This window comes from Aquarana catesbeiana, linkage group LG03 (assembly GCF_042186555.1).
Source record: "Aquarana catesbeiana isolate 2022-GZ linkage group LG03, ASM4218655v1, whole genome shotgun sequence".
Lineage (NCBI taxonomy): Eukaryota > Metazoa > Chordata > Amphibia > Anura > Ranidae > Aquarana > Aquarana catesbeiana.
In genome coordinates, this window is record NC_133326.1 from 503,502,335 (window position 1) to 503,525,837 (window position 23,503).

Below are 23,503 nucleotides of genomic sequence, written 5' to 3' on the forward strand. Positions count from 1 at the left end.
GTGGAAGGGAGTTTAACAAGACACGTGGCCACTCATTAAAATTAGAAGAAAAGAGGATTAACCTTAAACTACGTAGAGGGTTCTTTACTGTAAAAGGGCAAGGATGTGGAATTACCTTCCACAGGTGGTGTTCTCAGAGGGGAGCATCGATAGTTTCAAAAAACTATTAGATAAGCACCTGAATGACCACAACATGCAATGATATACAATGTAATACTGACATATAATTACACACATAGGTTGGACTTGATGGACTTGTGTCTTTTTTCAACCTCACCTACTATGTAACTATGTAACTATGTAACCTCTGCATATGACACTGAGCACGTGCACTCATCTTCTTTGGTCGACCATGGCGAGGCCTGTTCTGAGTGGAACCTGTCCTGTTAAACCGTTGTATGGTCTTGACCACCGTGCTGCAGCTCAGTTTCAGGGTCTTGGCAATCTTCTTATAGCCTAGGCCATCTTTATGTAGAGCAACAATTCTTTTTTTCAGATTCTCAGAGAGTTCTTTGCCATGAGGTGCCATGTTGAACTTCCAGTGACCAGTATGAGAGAGTGAGAGCATTAACACCAAATTTAACACACCTGCTCCCCATTCACACCTGAGACCTTGGGAAAATGGCTAATTGGGCCCAATCTGGACATTTTCACTTAGGGGTGTACTCACTTTTGTTGCCAGCGGTTTAGACATTAATGGCTATGTGTTGAGTTATTTTGAGGGGACAGCAAATTTACACTGTTATACAAGCTGTACACTCACTACTTTACATTTTAGCAAAGTGTCATTTCTTCAGTGTTGCAAAATGAAAAGATATAATAAAATATTTACAAAAATGTGAGTGTACTCACTTTTGTGAGATACTGTATCTGTGGAAATATGTATATGCCACTTATTTTGTTATTTGCTATGTGTTTTTAACCACCTATAGCCAAAAGAAAGCTACAGCAAAGGCTCACATTGCCGGAAGGGCATCTATTGATGTCCTCCCGTGATCGCGCTTCCTGCGTGCCCCCTGTGGTGTGCATCAACAGGGATCTGTGATTGCTGTGCCATTCGGACACAGCTGATCATACATCAGAGGTAAAGAGACATTTACAGCAGCTCTTTATCATGTGACCAGCTGTGTCCAATCACAGATGATCACAGTGTAAACAGTATTTGCCGGTTATCGGCAGTCCTCTCCTCACGCTAACAACACGTGAGGAGAGGAGAGCCGATAACCGGCAAATCCACACAGGGGACATCTACACTGATAATCAGGGCACTGATCATCAGTGTCCTGATGATCAGTGCAGCCCCAAAAAGGTGCTGCCAATCTGTGCCCATCAGTGCTGCCAGTGCCCATCAGTGATAGCAGTCAGTGCCCATCAGTGATGCCTATTAGTGTCACCTATCAGTGCCCATCAGGGCAGCCTATCAGTGCCCATTAGTTCCGCCTATCAGTGTCACATATCAGTGCAGCCTCATTAGTGCCTCCTCATCAGGGCCCATCGGTGCCGCCTAACCAGTGCCCATCAGTGCTGCCTCATCAGTGTCCATCAGTGTCGCCTCAGTGCCCATCAGTGCCGCTTATCAGTGCAGCCTCATCAGTGCCTCCTCATCAGGGCCCATCAGTGCAGCCTCAACAGTGCCCCCCATCAGTGCCGCCTCAGTGCCCATTAATTCAGCCTATCAGTGCAAATCAATGCAGCCTATCAGTGCCCATTGGTGAAGCCTATCAGTGCAGCCTCATCAGCACACATCAGTGAAGGAGAAAAATTACTTGTTTAGAAAATTTTATAACAGAAACTAAGAAAAACTTTTTTTAGAAAAAAATTGGTCTTTTTCGTTTGTTTAGCAAAAAATAAAAAACACAGTGGTTATTAAATTTTATTTGGGTACGGTGTTGCATGACTGCACAATTGTCATTCAAAGTGCGACAGCTCTGAAATCTAAAAATTGGCCTGGGCAGGAAGGGGGGTGAAAGTGCTCAGTAGGCAAGTGGTTAATATCTGTGTAGCACCCTCTAGTGTGCAAGAAATGTAAATTTTTTTTTTGTAGAGTAGGTAAATTGTCAGGCTTGGCTAGCAGCCAAGCCTGTGCTGTTTTATCTTGGTCAGGGAAGTGACTCAGGGAAGCTGGAATGACTCACAGGCAGCATCTCTAAGACCTCCCCCTACTTCTAGAAACTGGTCAAAGATTCTAGAAGAATGGAAGTGGAGGAGAGGAGGAGCTGCCTGGAGTATTCATGTGGGCCCTGACCAATCCCCAACAGATGGGTTGGCAGGGGGCAGGGCCCCTCAAATACTCAAGGTCAGCCCAGCTGGGGCAGTGGAGTTCGGGTGGAAGATGGAGATGGAGTGTTAGGTTGTCAGTGGCTCTTGAGGGAGCCCCTAGTGTAGGGGGGTGACCTCGATCCTGGGCTCGGGTGCGGAATGGACCCTCTTTATGACACACAGAGGTGTGCTGACCAGGAGACACGGGAGCAAGGTTAAGGACAGCAGGAGAACACTGCCAGGCAAATCTCCAGGAAGGAAAACAGCCAGGAGTGCTGGTGAGTGTTGCAGTCAGAGTACTGAGAGGCATGCCTGAAGGGACTGGGTGCAAGCAGTCTGGAATGCAGAGTCAGTCTGGGAGGACTGTGAAGTCTTAACTAGGAGGACTGGCAGTGCCTGAAGAAGTGGTGTTGGGATCAATAGCCACAGGAGTAGGACAGCTGAGCAATGGGACTTCTTTTTTGCTAGACTACTAAAGGGGCCCGTGGTCCCTGCCTGCAAAGGGCATTTGCTATGGTCTGATTGCGCTCTTGTCAGACCATCATTACACTGCCAGCTGATTCTGGGAGTTGTTGTTCTACAAGCAAGATTGTGCTGGAGGTAGAAGGAGAAGGAGAAGTGTATAAACTTCGTGTCCCTGAAGAGTTCTAAGTTTGATCAAGTGGGCATCCCATAATATCCTCAACCCTATCCAAGTTCAATTCCCCTAATAAAACACAAAACAAAGCTGCAAGGACTGATTCTTGACTCCAGCATGGGGTGGAAAATTCTGTGTGCCTAGCTGTGCAGGGTGGGAGATACCAACTATCACCAGCGGCTCCTGCAGGGGTAGCGCTACATTTGTAAATAAAAACATTTTGTGTTTTATATATATTGTTTGCACTCTCTTTGGTGGCAGAATTAAAGTCCCATTGTATTCCTCTCTTCCCTCCAATCTGGCGGCGTCGTGGGTTGGAGATTTTTGGTAGATACCCAACATGTCAACCCCTGAAATTGTGCCTGCCTTTGAAACAGGCAAACTTTGATACACAAAATTTTCCATAGGTAACACTCTGACAGAGCAGTGGTGGAGGGGCTCGTTTTGACAGGTAAGTCTGTCATATCATGCTAATATGCCATGCATGCTAGTCAGGGCTGGCCCAAGACATTGTGCTGCCTACGTCCAAGAAAGAAATGCCCCCACATCCATTATTTTATATCATGATAATTAAAACTAAAATTAAATTTATCAGGAAATCAGATTTACATGCAACAGCACCTTGATTATATGACATACCATTATGTTCAATTCCAAGGGGCGGGCTAGGGCAGTATATGGACAGGCTAGGGCAGTATAGGGGCAGGCTAGGGCAGTATAGGGGCAGGCTAGGGTAGTATATGGACAGGCTAGGGCAGTATAGGGGCAGGCTAGGGCAGTATAGGGACAGGCTAGTTCACTATATGGACAGGCTAGGGCAGTATAGGGGCAGGTGGAGCTGCTTGTGGGAGCAGTTGTCATCAAGACACACAATTGCCGGAAAAAAAATCTTTGTCATCAATTTGCTGGGTAAATAAAAGAGGAGAGGAGACCATGGTTCAATTTGCGGCCCCTCTTAAAGTGCTGCCTGGGTCCAATGGACCTACTGGGACCCATGGTAGGGCCAGCCCTGATGCTAGTATATTATGGTTAACAGCTCCAGAAGGGGCTGTTTTTTACGCTTTAACAACAAGTAATGGCCCTAGAACAGGGGTCTCAAACTGGCTGCCCTGTATCTGTTGCGAAACTACAAGTCCCATCATGCCTCTGCCTGTGGGAATCATTCTTGTAACTGTCAGCCTTACAATGCCTCATGGGACTTGTAGTTTCGCAACAGCCGGAGGGCCGCCAGTTTGAGACCCCTGCCCTAGAATCTTTGCTCTCATTCTGATGTGTATGATGATATTTAACATGATTACATTTTAAGTTGCTACCAGGACAGGAATCAAGATAAATCTTTTAAATGGGAAGGCAAAAAATGGGGGGTGTAGGTGGAAGTTTTCACATTATATATACCCTAAAGTGGTTGTAAACCTCAGACATGAAATATGAACAAAGCATATTTCTGTATAGCGTGTGCTTGTCTCAATCCAGAGCACTATGCCCCCGTTCATCTCGGTGCAGTTTGACAGGCCAATTGGGAGCCTATTGCTGGTAACAGGAGCATCCCAATCGGTGCAACGCACCGATTTTTAAAAGTAGTTCCTGCACTACTTTTGGTGACTTTGGGGGCGATTTCAATAGATATCTGTGCATGAACCCACACGGATGGCTTTCAAGTCGCCACCAAATTCGGACTGAATTGCGGCTTTGAAATCATGTTCAGAACTCACACGAATTTCAAAGCCGTGTTCAGTGTAAATGAGGGCTTAAGCTGGGTTCACATTGTTGCAAATTGGATGAGAGTTTTCCCGCATCCAATTCGCATAGTAGGAGATTGTGACCGGCGGTTCATACATCTCCACAGTGGCTCCAGTGCGAATTTGCAAAGGGGTCCTGTGAGTCTTTTGTTCCCTTTCAGGTCCGAATTCAGCCAAAAATTCAGGCTGAAATCGGACCTGAAACGGTGAATGCTGTGAGCCGGAGCGTGCTGCAGTGTGAACCTAGCCTTAGTGTCATTTCTGTCCTAAGCCTCATTCCTCTGCATAAGTCACTTTTAACAAGTTTTCCTGACACCAAGAGAAAAATGGTGACAGGGGAGGGCACAGCCTGTAATTAACAGCCTTGACTCTGTTCCTGTGTGCAGTGTGAAAGGGGGTGTGTCCCTTCCCTCCAATCAGCTCTCAGAGCTCTCCTCGCTGATTTAACTTAGAGGGTGACTCCACTTTCGTGGGGAAAAAAAATAGCAAATAAGAAAAAATAATATAGTGTATACAATTGAGACACAAGTCATATTGTAATTGAATGTTATTAAAAAATACCTTTCCTTTTCAATCTGCAGCCACTGAAATTTTCGGAAAATGCAATATGGCTACCTGGAGATGTTCTGTACACAGAATGTATACAGAACGCCCCCCCCAGAAATACCATTTCCTGATTGTGTGATTGGCTGACTGATTTTCTAAGAAGTCTGCACTTGGATGCAAGTCAGATTTCAGGCATCCCCTGCAACAACACAAATGTCATTTTTGGTGAGATACTCCCAATAGGAACACATCTAAAGGGATGCAGACCCTGCAGCTTTCCTCATTGGTGCCCTGCAGGTGCACAGCTGACTCATAATTATGAAACCACTCCCATTAGACCCACTCAACACAGGGGCGCAGAGGAACAAACAGTGATTTCTTCAGAATAACAAAAGGTAGGAATCTGCAACAAAGTTTGTTATAATCCTTGTAAGGTACATAGATCACCCAGAGGGGAATGTTTTTTTCTCAACAAAAGTGGAGTTACGCTAAAAGCTTTCCACCCCCTGCTTTTCAGATCTGAGAGATCCTGTGTAAATTCTACACTTTGAATGGATGTAGGGAAAAGACAGCTATAGTTACACAGGTACAACTTATGTCGGACGATATGTTTCATCTCTGTGTATCACCTGAGGCCAGTCACTTCACTGGGTATAGGTAAGAGTTTACATCAGCTTTAAAGTGGAACTTTACTACCTCAGGCTGGGTTCACACTTGTGCGAATGGTTGTGTGTGCGGGACAGCATGTAAATCGAACCTGTTCTGCTACAACAAAACCGCACTACTCCTTTGCAGACTCGTGGGGCTGCCATTCATTCTTAATGGCACCCCTATGCATCTGAAAATGCATTGTGTTTTCGGTTGTGGGATTTCCCTCCAGCTGGGTTTAAAAAGGGAGCAGAAACCTTTTTCCTGCTTAAACACAGGCACACAAGCCCATCCAAATGAATAGGCTGCCGTGCACATGCAAATGCGGCTCACATAGAGGCTTAGGTGTGAACCTAGTCTCAATCAACATGAAATACCAGTATTTTTAATCCTTATGCTGCTGGCTTTTCTAAATAAATAGATAAGTATATTATATATATATTTGTTTTTTGAATTAAAAAAGGTTTTATTGAACACATTAAACAGCTTCCAATGCAAGTATTATATATTTTTAGTTTTACATTTCAAATATTTTGTTTTTTTTTACATTTCTTCAGTTGCTTCCTGGTTTATGGCCTAGGCAAATTATGTCATACATCCCAGAAGTCTACATGGGCATTTTTTCTTTTATCTGGAGAGGAGAGGAGGAGCTTTCTCAGCTAAACACACCCTCCTGTCTACATGCTTGATCTAGCGAAACATACCTGTGAGTATATACATTTTTATTTGGGGCATTTGTAAACATATATAATGATTTGAAATGTTATAATTCATACTGTGTGTTTACCTGCATTTCCATGCATTCAGATTACTTGCATCCAGGGGCAGCTTGGATTCTCTGAACATGTGTAGTTGCAAGTATATTTAGTGCTCATGCACACAGGCATATGAAAATACAGCAACTAGTATGCAGGATTTTGCTGGGATTCTGTTGCTAGGGTGCAGACAGCTATTGCCTTCCAGCATCCTCATACACTAGGATGCAGATGGCTTTCTTGAGAATTCTATCCATTGCTAGGACACAGCTGGGTTGTCAAGGAAGGTGCCTAGGACTTACATTGCTAGGATGCAGACAGTTTCTCAAGGGAGCTGCCAAACATCCTCAGTTGCTAGGTCACAGACAGCTTCTCAAGCAAGCTCCCTAACATCCGTAGTTTCTAGGACACAGGTGGCTTCCAAGAAAGCTGTCTAATGTATTGTTTGCTAGGATGCAGGTAGCTATTGCTGCCTAGTATCATCCATAGCTAAGATGCAGATGGCTATACAAGAAAGGGGCATTCTTCCATTGCTAGGATGCAGGTGGCTCATTAGGCCTAGCACCCTTTTGTTTCTAGGATGCAGATAGCTCCTTACACTTAGCATCATTTTGTTGCTAGGATGCAGGAGGCTTCTTATGACTAGCATCATTGTGTTGCTAGAATGCAGACAGCATCTTATGCCAAGCATCATTTCGTTGCTAGGATGCAGGCAGCTCTTGTACCCAAATGGAGTGTATTTGTGCTGTATACTGTACAAATGTAAATGTTGGCACAAGGTTTACATGCGTACAGTGTAAAGTACAATCTAAACGCAGGACCGCAGATTTTTTTATTTTTGTTTTTTTTGTTTTTTACGGATTTGAATGTAGCACATGTAGGGCTGCAGTTAATGATTATTTTCATAATCGATTAGTTGGCCGATTATTGTTTGGATTAATCAAGTGACTGGATAAAAAAACTAAAAAAAGTGTGTGGTGTATAATTTAGTTAATATGTAAAGTTTAAAAAAAAGACAATTTATTCTTGAATATCTACAGTATATGCAGTGGTAAATATAAATAACCAGCTATATGGTTAGGTAACAAAATATTGAATCCACTCTGAGAATAACAGACAGATGAGATGTATATACTATTAATGGTTGAATCTGGTACATATCATTGGACTCAGGGCCGGTTTACACTAGATGCGGTACAAATTCACAGCGGATTTGCTACAATCTGCACCGCATCAAAATCGCAACCTGTTCATGCAAACTGATTGCGAAGTGTATGTTAAGTTAAAGAGGGAGTCCACCTAAAAAATACTGCAGCTGCTGACTTTTAATAAATGGACACTTACCTGTCCTGGAGTCCAGCGATGTCAGCAGCCGAAGCCGATGAATCGATTGGCTCTCGGTTGATGCCGCCGCCATTCTCTGTGAAGGAATCAGGAAGTGAAGCGTTGCGGCTTCACTTCCCGGTTCCCTACTGCGCATGCGCGAGTCGTGCTGCGCGTCCTAAGTGGTCCCCGCTATCTCCTGGGACCTGTGTGTTTCCCAGTAGACAGCGGGGGGGGGGGGAGTCTATTCCAGGAAGTGGGTGCAAATACCTGTATTAGACAGGTATCTGCACCCCCTTCCCCTCTGAAAGGTGCCAATTGTGACACCGGAGGGGGGAGGAATCAGATGAGCGGAAGTTCCACTTTTGGGTGGAATTCCGCTTTAACGACACCCCGCAATCAGTATGCAAAACGCAGCGCGATTTGCTGAATTGGATCACATGGGTTTGAACACCCATACGATCCGATCCCGGTGCGGACAAAAAAGGGTCCTGCACAAGTTTGTTTCGAATGCGATGCCAATTCAGCCATACATTTTGTATGGCTGAATTTGAATCCCACAGACATCGCATGTGATCTGCACAGCAATGCGGTGCGAATCACATGCAATGTCTGGCAACGCACAAGTGTGAACTGGCCCTCAGAGATCAAAATTTTGAGTTAAAGAAAAAGAAACTTAAAAAGACCTAAACACTCTTTTGCAGATTTTTAGACAGGCTTATAATATTATATTATGCATGACAGATTCCCTTGTAATAGGCAGGTAGCTTGATACAAGCTAGAGTACCTGTGTCTGCTGTCACTTATGTTGGGCATACATGAACACATTTTTCCTTTGATAATTTTCATTAAGAACGTTTCAAATCATTAGTGGCGTCATATCAACGTTCCGTTTTTTACCACAGTGAGGGGAAAATTGGAAGGAGCAGAATAGAAAACGTTTCTTGATCGAACAAATTATCAGACAGTTAATCAGACAATTATCAGACAAAATTACATTTTAAGATTGAATATTAAAAGCAAGTGAAATTTTCGAGCGACATTTGTCCATCCATCAAATGTACAAAATGGCGGCGTAACAAGAATCTTCAGGGCCCTGGTGCAAGAAACCATGAAGGGTCCCCACCAGGGGCGTTGCTGGGTCTTCAAAAGATCTCAGGCTAGAGCTAATAGCAGCGAAGTAAAGAAGGTCATACACTTGGGTAGGCATACACATGTATATAATATACATGTGTGCGTGTGTATGTGTATATATATATATATATATATATATATATACATATATATATAAATACAGTGGGGACGGAAAGTATTCAGACCCCCTTACATTTTTCACTCTTTGTTATACTGCAGCCATTTGCTAAAATCATTTAAGTTCATTTTTTTTCCTTATTAATGTAAGCCACTCCTTTGTTATTTTAGCTGTGTGCTTAGGGTCATTGTCTTGTTGGAAGGTAAACCTTCGGCCCAGTCTGAGGTCCTCAGCACTCTTGAGAAGTTTTTCGTCCAGGATATCCCTGTACTTGGCCGCATTCATCTTTCCCTCAATTGAAACCAGTCGTCCTGTCCCTGCAGCTGAAAAACACTCCCACAGCATGATGCTTCCACCACCATGCTTTACTGTTGGGACTGTATTGGACAGGTGATGAGCAGTGCCTGGTTTTCTCCACACATACCGCTTAGAATTAAGGCCAAAAAGTTCTATCTTGGTCTCATCAGACCAGAGAATCTTATTTCTCACCATCTTGGAGTACTTTAGGTGTTCTTTAGCAAATTCCATGCAGGCTTTCATGTGTCTTATTTATTTATTTTATTTATTTATTTCAGGTACTTATATAGCGCCATCAATTTACGCAGCGCTTTTACATATACATTATACATTCACATCAGTCCCTGCCCCCTCAAGGAGCTTACAATCTAAGGTCCCTAACTTACATTCATACATACTAGGGCCAATTTAGACAGGATCCAATTAACCTACCAGCATGTCTTTGGAGTGTGGGAGGAAACCGGAGTACCCGGAGGAAACCCACGCAGACACAGGGAGAACATGCAAACTCCAGGCAGGTAGCGTCGTGGTCGGGATTCGAACCAGCGACCCTTCTTACTGCTAGGCGAGAGTGCTACCCACTACACCACTTGCACTGAGGAGAGGCTTCCGTCAGGCCACTCTGCCATAAAGCCCCGACTGGTGGAGGGCTGCAGTGATGGTTGACTTTCTACAACTTTCTTTCTCCCGACTGCATCTCTGGCGCTCAGCCACAGTGATCTTTGGGTTCTTCTTTACCTCTCTCACCAAGGCTCTTCTCCCCGATAGCTCAGTTTGGCCGGACGGCCAGCTCTAGGAAGGGTTCTGGTCATCCCAAAAGTCTTCCATTTAAGGATTATGAAGGCCACTGTGCTCTTAGGAACCTTAAGTCAGCAGAATTTTTTTTATAACCTTGGCCAGATCTGTGCCTTGCCGCAATTCTGTCTCTGAGCTCTTCAGGCAGTTCCTTTGACCTCATGATTCTCATTTGCTCTGACATGCACTGTGAGCTGTAAGGTCTTATATAGACAAGTGTGTGGCTTTCCTAATCAAGTCCAGTCAGTATAATCAAACACAGCTGGACTCACATGAAGGTGTAGAACCATTTCAAGGATGATCAGAAGAAATGGACAGCACTTGAGTTAAATATATGAGTGTCACAGCAAAGGGTCTGAATATTTAGGACCATGTGATGTGGGCGACACAGTGGTGTAGTGGATAGCACTTTCACCTAGCAGTAAGAAGGGTCGCTGGTTTGAATCCCAACCACGACACTATCTGCCTGGAGTTTGCATGTTCTCCCTGTACCTGCGTGGGTGTACTCCGGTTTCCTCCCACACTCCAAAGACATGCTGGTAGGTTAATTGGATCCTGTCTAAAATTGTCCCTAGTAGGTATGAATGTGAGTTATGGACCTTAGATTTTAAGCTCCTTGAGGGTAGGGACTGATGTGAATGTACAATGTATATGTAAAGCGCTGCGTAAATTGATGCCGCTATACAAGTACCTGAAATAAATAAATAAAATGTGATATTTCAATTTTTCTTTTTTAATAAATCTGCAAAAATGTCAACAATTCTGTGTTTTTCTGTCAATATGGGGTGCTGTGTGTACATTAATGAGGAAAAAAATGAACTTAAATGATTTAAGCAAATGGCTGCAATATAACAAAGAGTGAAAAATTTAAGGGGTTCTGAATACTTTCCGTCCCCACTGTATATATTATCGTTACATATCTGAGTGCGGATCCCCACTTACATCAGGGTCCCCAGAGATCCCCCACTTACATCAGGGTCCCCAGAGCCCAACTCCCTCATTACATCAGTGTCCCCAGAGAGCCTCCCTACTTACATCAGGGTCCCCAGAGAGCCTCCCCTTACATCGGGGTCCCCAGAGAGCCTTCCCTTACATCAGGGTCCCCAGAGAGCTTCCCCTTACATCAGGGTCCCCAGAGAGCCTCCCCTTACATCAGGGTTCCCAGAGAGCCTCCCCTTACATCAGGGTCCCCAGAGAGCCCCCCCTTACATCAGGGTCCCCAGAGAGCCTCCCCTTACATCAGGATCCCCAGAGAGCCTCCCTTTACATCTGGGTCCTCAGAGAGCCTCCTCTTACATCAGGATCCCCAGAGAGCCTCCCTTTACATCAGGGTCCTCAGAGAGCCTCCCTTTACATCAGGGTCCTCAGAGAGCCTCCCTACTTACATTAGGGTCCCCAGAGAGCCTCCCCTTACATCAGGGTCCCCAAAGAGCCTCCCCTTACATCAGGGTTCCCAGAGAGCCTCCCCTTACATCAGGGTCCCCAGAGAGCCCCCCCCTTACATCAGGGTCCCCAGAGAGCCTCCACTTACATCAGGATCCCCAGAGAGCCTCCCTTTACATCTGGGTCCTCAGAGAGCCTCCTCTTACATCAGGATCCCCAGAGAGCCTCCCTTTACATCAGGGTCCTCAGAGAGCCTCCCTTTACATCAGGGTCCTCAGAGAGCCTCCCTACTTACATTAGGGTCCCCAGAGAGCCTCCCCTTACATCAGGGTCCCCAGAAAGCCTCCCCTTACATCAGGGTCCCTAGAGAGCCTCCCCTTACATCAAGGTCCACAGAGAGCATCCCCTTATGTCAGGGTCCCCAGAGAGCCTCCCCTTACATCAGGGTCCCCAGAGAGCCTCCCCTTACATCAGGGTCCCCAGAGAGCCTTCCCTTGCATCAGGGTCCCCAGAGAGCCTTCCCTTGCATCAGGGTCCCCAGAGAGCCTTCCCTTACATCAGGGTCCTCAGAGAGCCTCCCCTTACATCAGGGTCCCCAGAGAGCCTCCCTACTTACATTAGGGTCCCCAGAGTCCCCTCATTACATCAGTGTCCCCAGAGAGCATCCCCTTATGTCAGGGTCCCCAGAGAGCCCCCTTTACCTCAGGGTCCCCAGAGGGCCCCCCCTTACATTAGTGTCCCTAGAGGACCCCTTCCTTACATCAGGGTCTCCAGAGGGCCCCCCCTTACATCAGTGTCCCCAGAGGGCCACTTCCTTACATCAGGGTCCCCAGAGAGCCACCCTTACCTCAGGGTCCCCAGAGGGCCTCCCCCCTTACATCAGTGTCCCCAGAGGGCCATTTCCTTACATCAGAGTCCCATGAGAGCCCCCCTTACATCAGTGTCCCCAGAGGGCCCCTTCCTTACATCAGGGTCCCCAGAGGCCCCCCTTACATCAGTGTCCCCAGAAAGCCTCCCCTTACATCAGTGTTTCCAGAGGGCCCCTTCCTTACATCAAGGTCCCCAGAGGGCCCCCTCAAATCAATGTCCTTAGAAAGCCCCCCTTACATCAGGGTCCCCAGAGAGCCACTGCCCCCTCCCCCATCCAGAGGTTCCCCTGTACCTGGCTGGTCTCCAACCTGCTGTACCTGCTGTGCACCTCCAACCCCCAGCACATCTCTGTACCCCCCCCCCCACCTGGGGGGTGGTGGGAGGCGGCGATCAGCAGCTCTATGGTGTCCAGGGGCAGTGGGATCTCCCTGAGGCTAGTAGTTCTCTTCCCCAGTGTATACAGTGGAGAGGGGAGGGGCCTCTGACCTGAGCATGTATCAGCAAGAGTGTACAAGCAGAGCGACTCACTTGTACACTGAAGAGTGAAACTGATACATGCCTGGGAAACTGATGTAAGGACTGAGGCTGGGGACACTGCTGTAAGCACTGACTCTGCTGGGGGCAACTGATGTAAGGAGGGACTCTGCTGGGGGCACCTGATGCAAGGACGGACTCTGCTGGGGGCACCTGATGCAAGGATGGACTCTGCTGGGGGCACCTGATGCAAGGACGGACTCTGCTGGGGGCACCTGATGCAAGGACGGACTCTGCTGGGGGTACCTGATGCAAGGACGGACTCTGCTGGGGACACCTGATGCAAGGACGAACTCTGCTGGGGACACCTGATGCAAGGACAGACTCTGCTGGGGACACCTGATGCAAGGACAGACTCTGCTGGGGACACCTGATGCAAGGATGGACTCTGCTGGGGACACCTGATGCAAGGACGGACTCTGCTGGTGGCAGGCGACGTGGCAGGTGACATGCTCAGTGGTCCCACTGATTCAGCATTATGGTGAGTTGAATGATTTAATTTTATATTACAATGTAATAATAGAAATAATGCGCTTCAATCATCCTGACACCATAACAACCATGGTGCCGGGATGATTGAAGCGCTAACACCAGGTGTTTGGAGTATCTTTATCTGCTGATTGTTAAACTCTGGAATACACATATTTCTATTGTGGTGTAGGATCTGGGGCTGCTGTCCCTCCATCCCTCTCCCTCTCCCCCCCTTTCCCTCTCCATCCCTCAATCATCTTAACCTCACCCCCTTTGAGCCACGCCCATTTAAGCCACACCCACTATTTCACGTAAACAACGCCACATTTTAATTTTTTCTATGGCACGCCTACAAACGCATGCCCCGTCCCTAATTATAAAGTGTCCCTACATTTTTTTTTACAATGTTGGCAACTATGTTATATATATATATATAATAGAAAGTATACCCAGAAGTTGGATATACAGGGTATTTAACTGGGAGCCAGACATAAAGCTATATGAAGGGTGAAGGGAGGGATATAGATCTTTTATATTAAAGTAGTACTAAAGGCTGAGACTAAAGGCTGAGACTTTTTTTGCATGAATATAATCATTTTAAATATAATGCACAATACTGGTAAACCTTTACTTTAGAATTATTTGTAATGCCTTATATTACCTCCAGTCTATCAGCCTCCAGCTTCTCTGGGTTCAGATACCGATTTTCCCTGCACAGAGCCCTTAGGCTCCATGCACGCTAGCATTTTTTTAAGCTCCTAGAAGCTGTTATTAGCATTTTAAGCATTAGAAGCTAAATAGTGTTCTCTTATGTATCCATGCACACTACATTTGGCTGTTAGCATTTTTTGTGTTTAGGAGCAGAAAAAAAAATTGCTTTTATAGAGTTTCTTGGAACATTTTTCCAACAGAAACGCTCCTAAATTGTCCTAAATGCTACTGATAGTGTTTTTTGAGCTTTTTTTTTTCATTTTACTGCAAAAACGCGACTAAAACGCTAACCCTCCTAAAACGCTACTACAAAAAGCAATTACAAGTGTTTTTTTTATGCAGCTTTTTTTTAGCTTAAAAAAAAAAAACACTAGAGCCTAAAAGTGCCTTACCAGTGCCAATTAAATGCAGCCTTACCAGTTCCAATTAAATGCAGCCTGATCAGTGCCAAATAAATGCAGCCTTACCGGTGCCAATGAAATGCAGCTATACCAGTGCCAATTAAATGCAGCCTGATCCGTGGCAATTAAATGCAGCTATACCAGTGCCAATGAAATACAGCCTGATCACACAGAGCTCTGAAACGGATTTTAAATATCCCGGGGGGCAACTGTAACAAATTCCCATCTCCTATGATACACGTCACACTGATTCAATGTATCATTGGTTCCGTCTATCTAGGAGGCGGGACTTTGTTACAGTCCTCCACCTCACACAGACGGGGATGTCATCACATCCACCTGTCACTCAGTCACAGACAGAAGACAGAGCAGCCTGAGCGGCCACCACGGCCGTACTCCATTCGGTTGCTCTGGCTGCTCTGTCTTCTGTCTGTGGCTGAGTGACAGGCCCAGATCACCAAGGGCGCACGGGTGTCCGTGAGCCTGCAGCCAAATGCGGGAGACTCCCGCGACCCGCGGGAGTCTTGGGATGTCTGGCACTGTATTTCCTGATATGTAAACAAATAGTGCATTCTGTATGCAAGCCAACTAATCAGCTGACCAACTAATCGATTATGGAAATATTTGACAACTATTTTCATAATTCATTATCATCAATTATGCTGATTAGTTGTTTCAGCCCTGAGGACATGTTTTCTGGTCTTTATGCATTTGCCCATAGAAAACAATACACTTGCATTTAGACACGCAAAAAAAAGTTTTACTGATACAAACTCTGTGTACATGAGCCCGTAAACGCAGAAGAAAATGATCTGGAAAGTATAAAGTTTGTATGATCAGTTAAAAAAAACAAAAACACTTTGAAGTATGAATATAGGATTGAACAGATGACCTCCACCTCTTTCATCAAGCTGGGCACTCAACTTTGTCCTATGAGCTGTCTGCTGCCCCCTCCCATCTTTCCACTACCAGCATGTGCTTCTATTCTGATACTTACGGCCACAATAGTTTTCTGTTGCCTAAACTTTAGTGAGCAGCAGCAGGTTTAGTTAGTATGTGAGAGTGAGAGAGAGGGGTGTGTGTAGGAGACCCAGGCAGCCAGCCAAAGTATAGAGGAGAGAGAAGGGGGGCGAGATGTGACCCATACTCCACCGGTGGCTGCAAAGCTCTAAAACGGGGTGCAGCCATGGGCTGCAAGGCCAGCAAAATGTGCTGCCCCAGATCCAGGAACAAGGTAAGAGTATTATAGTGTACTGTTACTTCTGGTTGTAGTCATAGGAGGTAATGGGCAGATTTGAACCTTTCAACTCTCAGAGTTTTGCATTTAGGGCTCGTTCAGACCACAAAAACGCACACGAAATGCATATGCACGTTGACATGCAATTTTTAACGCATTGCACTGTGCATTACTGTCCATTGAGTTGCGAATTTAAAATATTTTTTTTCTTTACTGGTTAAAAATAAAATTTTTGTAAATCGTATGACTGCATTAGATTGGCATGCGATCTTCAGCGTTAAAACACATACATACTGCATTTTATGCAAGGCACCTGTAAAGCAATTGTTTCTGTCTGTCCTTGCGTTAAATGCAGGCTCAATAAATGTAGTCTGAATGATGCTTGCTTGTCAATAGTAGTTGATTTCCTAGGTAGTTCTGCGTTTTCAAACTATACCTGGAAATGTCTATTATTATTATTATTATTATTATTATTATTATTATTATTATTATTATATTCAGGATTTATATAGTGCCAACCATTTGCGCAGCGCTTTACAACATGGAGACGGACAGTACATTTACAATACAACTCAATACAGGAGGAATCAGAGTCCTGCTCATTAGAGATTACAAGCTAAAAAAGTGAGTATCGGGATTTAAGGCTCGGTTCACGCTGCTGCGATGCGGGAACCCTGTGAATCCACTGCGGATTCCCGCATCGCGTGTCTCCTGGCTGCAGTTCACATTGCCCTATGCGATTGCATGGGTCTAAACAAAAATGCGATCCGATTCCAGTGCGGATCAAAAAAAAAAAAAGGATCCTGCATCATTTTGATGCGAATGTGATGCGATTTCAGCCATACAATATGGCTGAATTTGCATCGCACAGACAATGTGGTGCAAATCACATGCGATGTCTGGGATTGCATATGTGTGAACCCAGCCTTAAAGTACCAACCTGTACTTGTCTTCTGATAGACTTTAAGCCCCGGTTCCCACCAGTGCTGCTTTGAAATCGTGCTACTTCAGCGCCATTTCAAAGCCGCAGATCAGTGCAATTTGGACCTCCGATTTCATTGCGGCTTGCAACTTAATTTAACAGAAGTCGAGCCACAATAAAATCACAAAAAAGTCGTGCTGGAACTTTTTTCAAAGTCGCTGCGACTTGAGTCACGGTGATTTAAACACTTCCACTGCCAACAATGGGGTGTGACTTGTCATGGGATTTTTGAATTGTCAAACCGCACTGGTGTGAACCAGGGCTTAGACACAGTTGAGGATTTTTAGGACCCATTTACACCAGGTGTGGTAGGACAGCATTGGGTATCTATTCCAGCAGAGTCCCACCTCAAGACAAGGCAAACTGCCTTGTCTCCTACCTGGCTGGTTCACACCACCACGTTGCAGTGGTGTGCGCTGAAAAAAGTACTGCATGTGCCTCTTTTTCTTAGTGTAGTGCACTGCAATCCACTGCGTTGCGGTCAATAAAAATTTATGAAATGTGTGATATTTCAATAAAGTTTGTTTGGAAAAGTGATGTGCTGCCATCAGTACATTGGCACTGCTGTGATCCTACCGCACACCGCAGGTGTGAAGCAGTGCTTAAAATCATTTCTAGGGACAATCTGTTGCTAATGCAGAGCCTTAAAAATCTAATTACACTTTCAAAATCGTAATTACTTTCTGACTATAGTGTATACATTTTGAGTTATTTTTGTACTTAAAAATACAATGTGATGTGACTGCATTGTTTTACTTCCTTCCTACACTATTTTTGTGATTTTTGTGTTCACAATTGTAAAAACTCCCTCTATTGGTTGTCTGTGTATTAGGCAGTGTATTCTGCAACCCTGATAAACAACTTTAGGTTAATAAAATGGAATGAACTATCATTCACCCCTGTTCTAGATTTTCTACTATGCTACTGTGTAGCAGTTGTGTTGATTGTGTCACTGGAATTGTAGAAAATTTTGTTTCGTTCAACTGTTCATCCATGCTCTACGACTGTTGTGCTGACATCAACAAAGTGCCATGCAGCATATCCAGATGACCAGGGTATTAAAGATGGATTGGGAAGACTTGGCACTTTAAGGATCACACCATCGTCTTGCTGCAACCCAAGATGCCAAACTGCACCCCCCCCCCCCCCCCCCTTTCCTTTGAGTTAGCAGTGATGTCAATATCACTACTCCTGTCAGCCTTGTAACAGAAGCAAGTGGCACAGGGTGCCCCCATCTCTGCAATATACCATAGCACCCAGGGCCCTTCCCTGCCCACACCTTGTCCGAGGCCTGTGCATGACAATGAATGTTGAATGCAGTGGCATTTGTTGTAAATGGCACCTCAACGTACCTGCACAACACAATGAGCTACAATGTGATATGCAGGGCAACACAGGCTGTCTACCAAAAATGCTGTATCCTTTAGCACCCATTCACACCATGTTGTTGCAGTAATATGGGGCAACTCTCATTACTTGCGTTGTTGCGATTCTGATTGGCACCCCAATGCACCTTATGATGGACATGCATTGCTATGCAGCGAACAAAAGGTGTGTTGGGGTACGCTGCCAAAAAATAGTGCATGCGCTGTTTATTTTTTATTTTTGGCAGCACGCCACAATCCACATTTGTTTCTTCCATTGTGGTGCATTGCCATTCCATTCAAAATGAATGGGCTACCTTAATGCATTGCATGCCATAACATGCAATAATGTACCACATTGGACCGCTTAAAGTGTTAACCTAAAAAAAAAAAAAAATTAAGATCCTGTTCCTTAAAGCAGATTAAACAGCACACTGCTTGTGCTATCTAATCTGCCCCTCACTAAACTGTAAAAAACCTAGCTGATCCTGACACTTCCTGTGTCTACCTCTCTGTGGTGACCACGATAATCATGGCTGCTGAGCCCTGACTACAGTGGTCAGCTCTCCTCTCACCCCCTCCTCCCTGCCTGTCAGCTCTGTACCTGTGTCTCTGTCTTTGCCCCCCACCACTTTTATTAGAGATAAAATCTTATAAATGGTCACTGCCAGCCCCTCTATTATAGCCAGGCATACCACACTGTATATGTGTCTTATTAAAAAGAGGCATGTAAATACCCTTTTTAGAGCTATCTTCAGGCCGATCACGTGACTCATGACCGCTCTCCACCTCCAATCCAGGGCTACTGCAGGAGGGGCTGAGTGGCCACGTGACCTCCCCAGCTGATGTCAGAGGGAGATCTGTGCCCCTCCTGCAGTAGACCTGGATCGGAGGGGTAGAGCGACCGCGAGTCACGTGACCAGCCTGAAGATAGCTCTAAAACGGTATTTACATGCCTCGTTTTAATAAAACACATATGTGTGTGACAGGCTCTCTATGGAGCCGCTTCAATCTCCTGCTATGCAAATTGGATGCGGGGAACCCCGCAATAGTGTGAATGGGTCCTTGCAGTTTGTTTTCTTTAAAAATCAGCCACAGCCTGAGCAGAAAAGCCTGTGTCCTGACAGGACAGCAAGCTGCAAAGTGGTCTGTGTGATGATCACTGGATCAGGGTCAAAGCAGAAGTATAAAACAGATGGGGAGCACTCAATGGAGGACTAAGTAGGAATAAATTAAAAAAATAAATCCATTTCTTTAAAGAACACCTCTGATGAGAAAAACATGAGGTAAGCAGCATTCTCAGAAGGAGGCTGACCATGGCAGCCACCCCATTACCCTTGTGAGCAGTTTACTTTAAGGAGTTGTTGGAAGCTATTTTTAACTTGGTTGATATAAAGGTATGTCCTTGAACCAGAGGATGACTGGTGAAAATGAAGTATTGCTCCATACAGTACATGCATTGTAATTTGTCAAATGTCTGGGAGCACTGCACAACAGAATTTCAAGATGAAATGGTACTCCACACAAAACTTTGATTTTTGGGTTGTTGCTAGGAACTGGTGGGTTTAAATTGCTGTATGTGTTCCTATTGGGCATACCTCCTCTACTTCCTGTCCTTGGGTAAATGCTACCGTAGATCCAGGAAGTGACGAGAAATCTTCCAAACAAGGCTGCAGACAGCTAGAAACCCCAACAGCAGATAGAATCCTTACCCTGCTCAGACTAAAACTAAAAAACAGATTGTAGTTGGGCTTCATTTTTGTGTGTACTACTGATTAGTAGAAGTTGGGAGGAGGTTGTTTTAGTGAGCTGAATGAGTGACATAATTACGTTCTGAAAGTGACAGAGGTCAGCCTGCTTGACCTAGGTTAAAAGGCTCGGGTGGTGGTCGCTTGACCCCAAATGTCAGGTGCGTTTAGCTGAACCAGAAAAAGCAGAGAGCATTGGAATACATTTTGACATCCAAAATATGAATGCTTTGAAAAAAATTCCCCCCCCAAAAAATATATATATATTTTTTTTTTTCAAAGAAGTTTGTGCATAAAATAATAATGAGGTCTTGTTTATTTTTTTCTAAAATGAAAAACATTTTATACTTCCCTGATCTGTGCAATGGTATTGCACAGATCAGTCTTTTACCCCCTCTTCTGGGGTCCCCCTGCCAGCGCTGTCTTTTTTCAGTGCCTCCTAAAGCCCCATACACACTGCAGATTTTTGTCTTCAGAATTACCAAAACCATATAATATGGGGTCAAGCCTTAAGAGTTTCAATTTGCATGCAATCAGGCAGGCCCTTGCACTACATGATTTTGGGACAAAAAATCTGCATAAAATCTAATAGTGTGTATGGGGTACAGATGGGCACAGCACTGGATCACTAAGGCCCCTTTCACACTGGGGCGGTGGGGGCGTCGGCGTTACAACAGCGCTATTTTTAGCGCTGCTGTACCGTCGTTCTTGTAGCTGTATTCGGCCGCTAGCGGTGCGGTTTTAACCCCCGCTGGCGGCCGAAAAAGGGTTAAAATCCCTCGTACAGCGCGGCTATAGCCGCGCTGTCCCATTGATTTCAATGGGCAGGAGCGGTTTAGGAGCGGTGAATACACCGCTCCTTCACCGCTCCAAAAAAAACGGTTTGCAGGACTTTTTTCACCGCCCTGCCTGCGCACCGCTTCAGTGTGAAAGCCCTCGGGCTTTCACACTGAACAAACAGCGGAGGCTGTTTAGGGGCGGTTTGCAGGCGGTATTTTTAGCGCAATACCGCCTGCAAACCGCCCCAGTGTGAAAGGGGTCTAACAGACTCAAGTAAGTATTTGGGGAGGGAGAGGAGAAGCTAGTGGATGTTTTTTTTTTTTTTTTTAAGTTTTAGGCCTCATGCACACTGCTGCTGGTAAACGGACGTTCAGAGGCAGTTGGCTGCTTTTTTCAGCTGCCCCTGAACTCATCCAATGTTATCTTGTGTACATGTACACAGGTTCGTTTAATGTCATTTTTAGGCAGTTTAGTTTGGAGGCCTTTTTTGGAAAGCAAAAAAATGAGTTCAGACGCTGAGTTTAGAGGCATTTCAAGCGCTAAACGCGGTAACTCGCGTTTAATCGCGCTTCATTTACAGGTGTTTTTCATTTTTGGCTATTTAAAAAAAAAAAAAAAAAAACAACTTTTTTTCAAATGCTTCTAAATCAAACACAAACATGGCTAAACGCGGCATGTAAACACTGCAAAACGGACATTTTAAACGTGGGTTGCTATCTGTCAAGTTAAATCGTTCAGGAGAGGTTGTAGAAACGTCCCGTGTACATTAAGCCTAATACTGCGAACGCATTAAGTTAGAAAAAAAAACGTTTTCACTTTAGAATATGTATGGTCACAGCATACACTTTCATTTTATAACAACATCAGCATTGTAATAACAATACAAACAATAGTAACAATAGTTATATTTGACAATCCAATATAAGAGAAGTTGAAAAATCTCCTTTTGTGTTGTGAGTTCAGCCTGTCTGCTGGCCATCTCCTTCCACAATCATCTGCTATTTACTTTCAATTTCTAAGGACTACATATCCCATGGTACCTTGCTGCCTATAAGCAGATTCCTGTACTGACCCCTCCTTAAACTCCTCCTCCCATCACCTCTGTAGTTCAGAAGAAAGGCTCTGTGACATGTGTGACACAACAGTGCATACTCATGGGGCAAAGTGAATGAAAAAGGAAGTAAATGTGTGAGGATCTTCACAAATTAAAGAGGAACTGCAGTCTGCTCACATAATTTGTAATAAAAACATCTTTGCCATTCTGATGCTTCCCTCCAACCACTTTTCATATTATTTTATATATACTGTGATTCTGTACTTGCCAAATATGCTGCAGAAATCTCCCTCTACTAAGTCTGACTGCAGCTATTTTAACTGTGGGCAGCTAAAGCTGCTGTCTGTTCACTTCCTGCATATACATAGGCACATAGAGGCACACCTCCAGCTCTGCAGCTTTTATTGGCCCTCTTATGACTCCCCCCCCCCCCCCCCCCCCCCCCATCCTGGCAAACTCTCACAAGAGTGAGAGAGAGCTGTATGATGTCATAAGCCTAGGCTAATGACCAGACAAGAAACAGGAAGTGGGCTGTATAAAATATTTACCGGCAGAAAAAAAAAAAGTTTTACTATTCAAAGTTAAAACAGCAAGGGTAGAAGATTTAATAGATGAAAAAAAATGACTAAAGGTCCACTTTAGGGTTACAAACTTGAAGATCTTTCAGTTTCATAGGTATGTAATATCCTGTCCCCCATTGTGTTTTAGCTGCTTAGTGGGCATGGAGGAGGAGGGAGGGAGTGAGCTGTCATTTACCACTGTGTATGCGCCCACATGTGTGATTCTATAGTCTCATGGGCTGCTCAGATGTGATAGGTCGGAAATACTCTGCATAGAAACACACTGAAAACTAAGCATGTGCAGTGTTGCCACCGCAGCTGCAGAATACCTCTGAATTGGGGGCATGGACAGAAGGTGGCGATAGAGAGCAGCAGAATGACCAAGGCTTATTGCAGAATACAGATGTAGCAATAACTCACGGTGGAGCTTCTGGTTTAAAGCAGGCTGTTACCTTCACTCTCGCTACCTCTGTTTCACCAGCTCCGGGTCTAGGGTCCCATTGAGTTTACCTCTGGATTATGTAGGCACCAAACACTTGAGTATGTTTTCCAATGCTTTAATGAACAAGTAATAAAGGAAGTAGCAGGAAAGAGGCAGAAGGAAAGCTGCAGGGAAGCTCAAATACCTTTTCTTAGTATTCTTTAGAACATTGTTTGGAATTGAACACTTGTAGTTGGATGCACTCCCCTTGTGGGATTCAATCTTTGCCCGCCTGGATAGGCCTCTCTCACTTGCCTAGCAGCCAGTACGCAGCACGAACAAAAGTCTCTGCCACAGACTTGTTTAGAGCAAAACCCGTACGATCCTCTGCCACAGGATGTAATGGTTTATGATGAACGTCAGACGCAGCACTTGAACCTTTAAGCCAACCCGGCAGTACTATGCAGTGAGATTACTTCAGGATACGTCCTCCAACCGAGTCACCAGGCCCCTCCAGACCAGCACTCTGCATGATCCTTCCATGACGGGTCCTCCCCTGGGATCTCCTCAGTTGTCCAGCTTCTTCACTCAGGATAGACAGCTCAGGACTGTTCCTCTGGTGCTGTGGTAGGCCTCAGACAGGCTTCTGGGCCCACCCACTTGCAGCAGCGATGTGCGCCTCCAGAAGGGAGGACCACGAGGTGGTACTCTTAACGCATACCTATCGGCCAGGAGG

General features: G+C 45.1%; 1 protein-coding gene across 1 annotated transcript in view; it reads left to right on the top strand.

The window, feature by feature from the left end:
• The first annotated feature begins 15,610 nt into the window (after positions 1–15,610).
• The window catches only part of CCDC69 (coiled-coil domain containing 69), an 84,434-nt gene continuing 76,541 nt past the window's right edge, over positions 15,611–23,503 (top strand). The window contains exon 1 of the mRNA XM_073621114.1: positions 15,611–15,855. Within this exon, the coding sequence (XP_073477215.1) occupies positions 15,808–15,855 (48 nt within the window). The 5' untranslated portion in view covers positions 15,611–15,807. The remainder of the gene's footprint in view (positions 15,856–23,503) is intronic.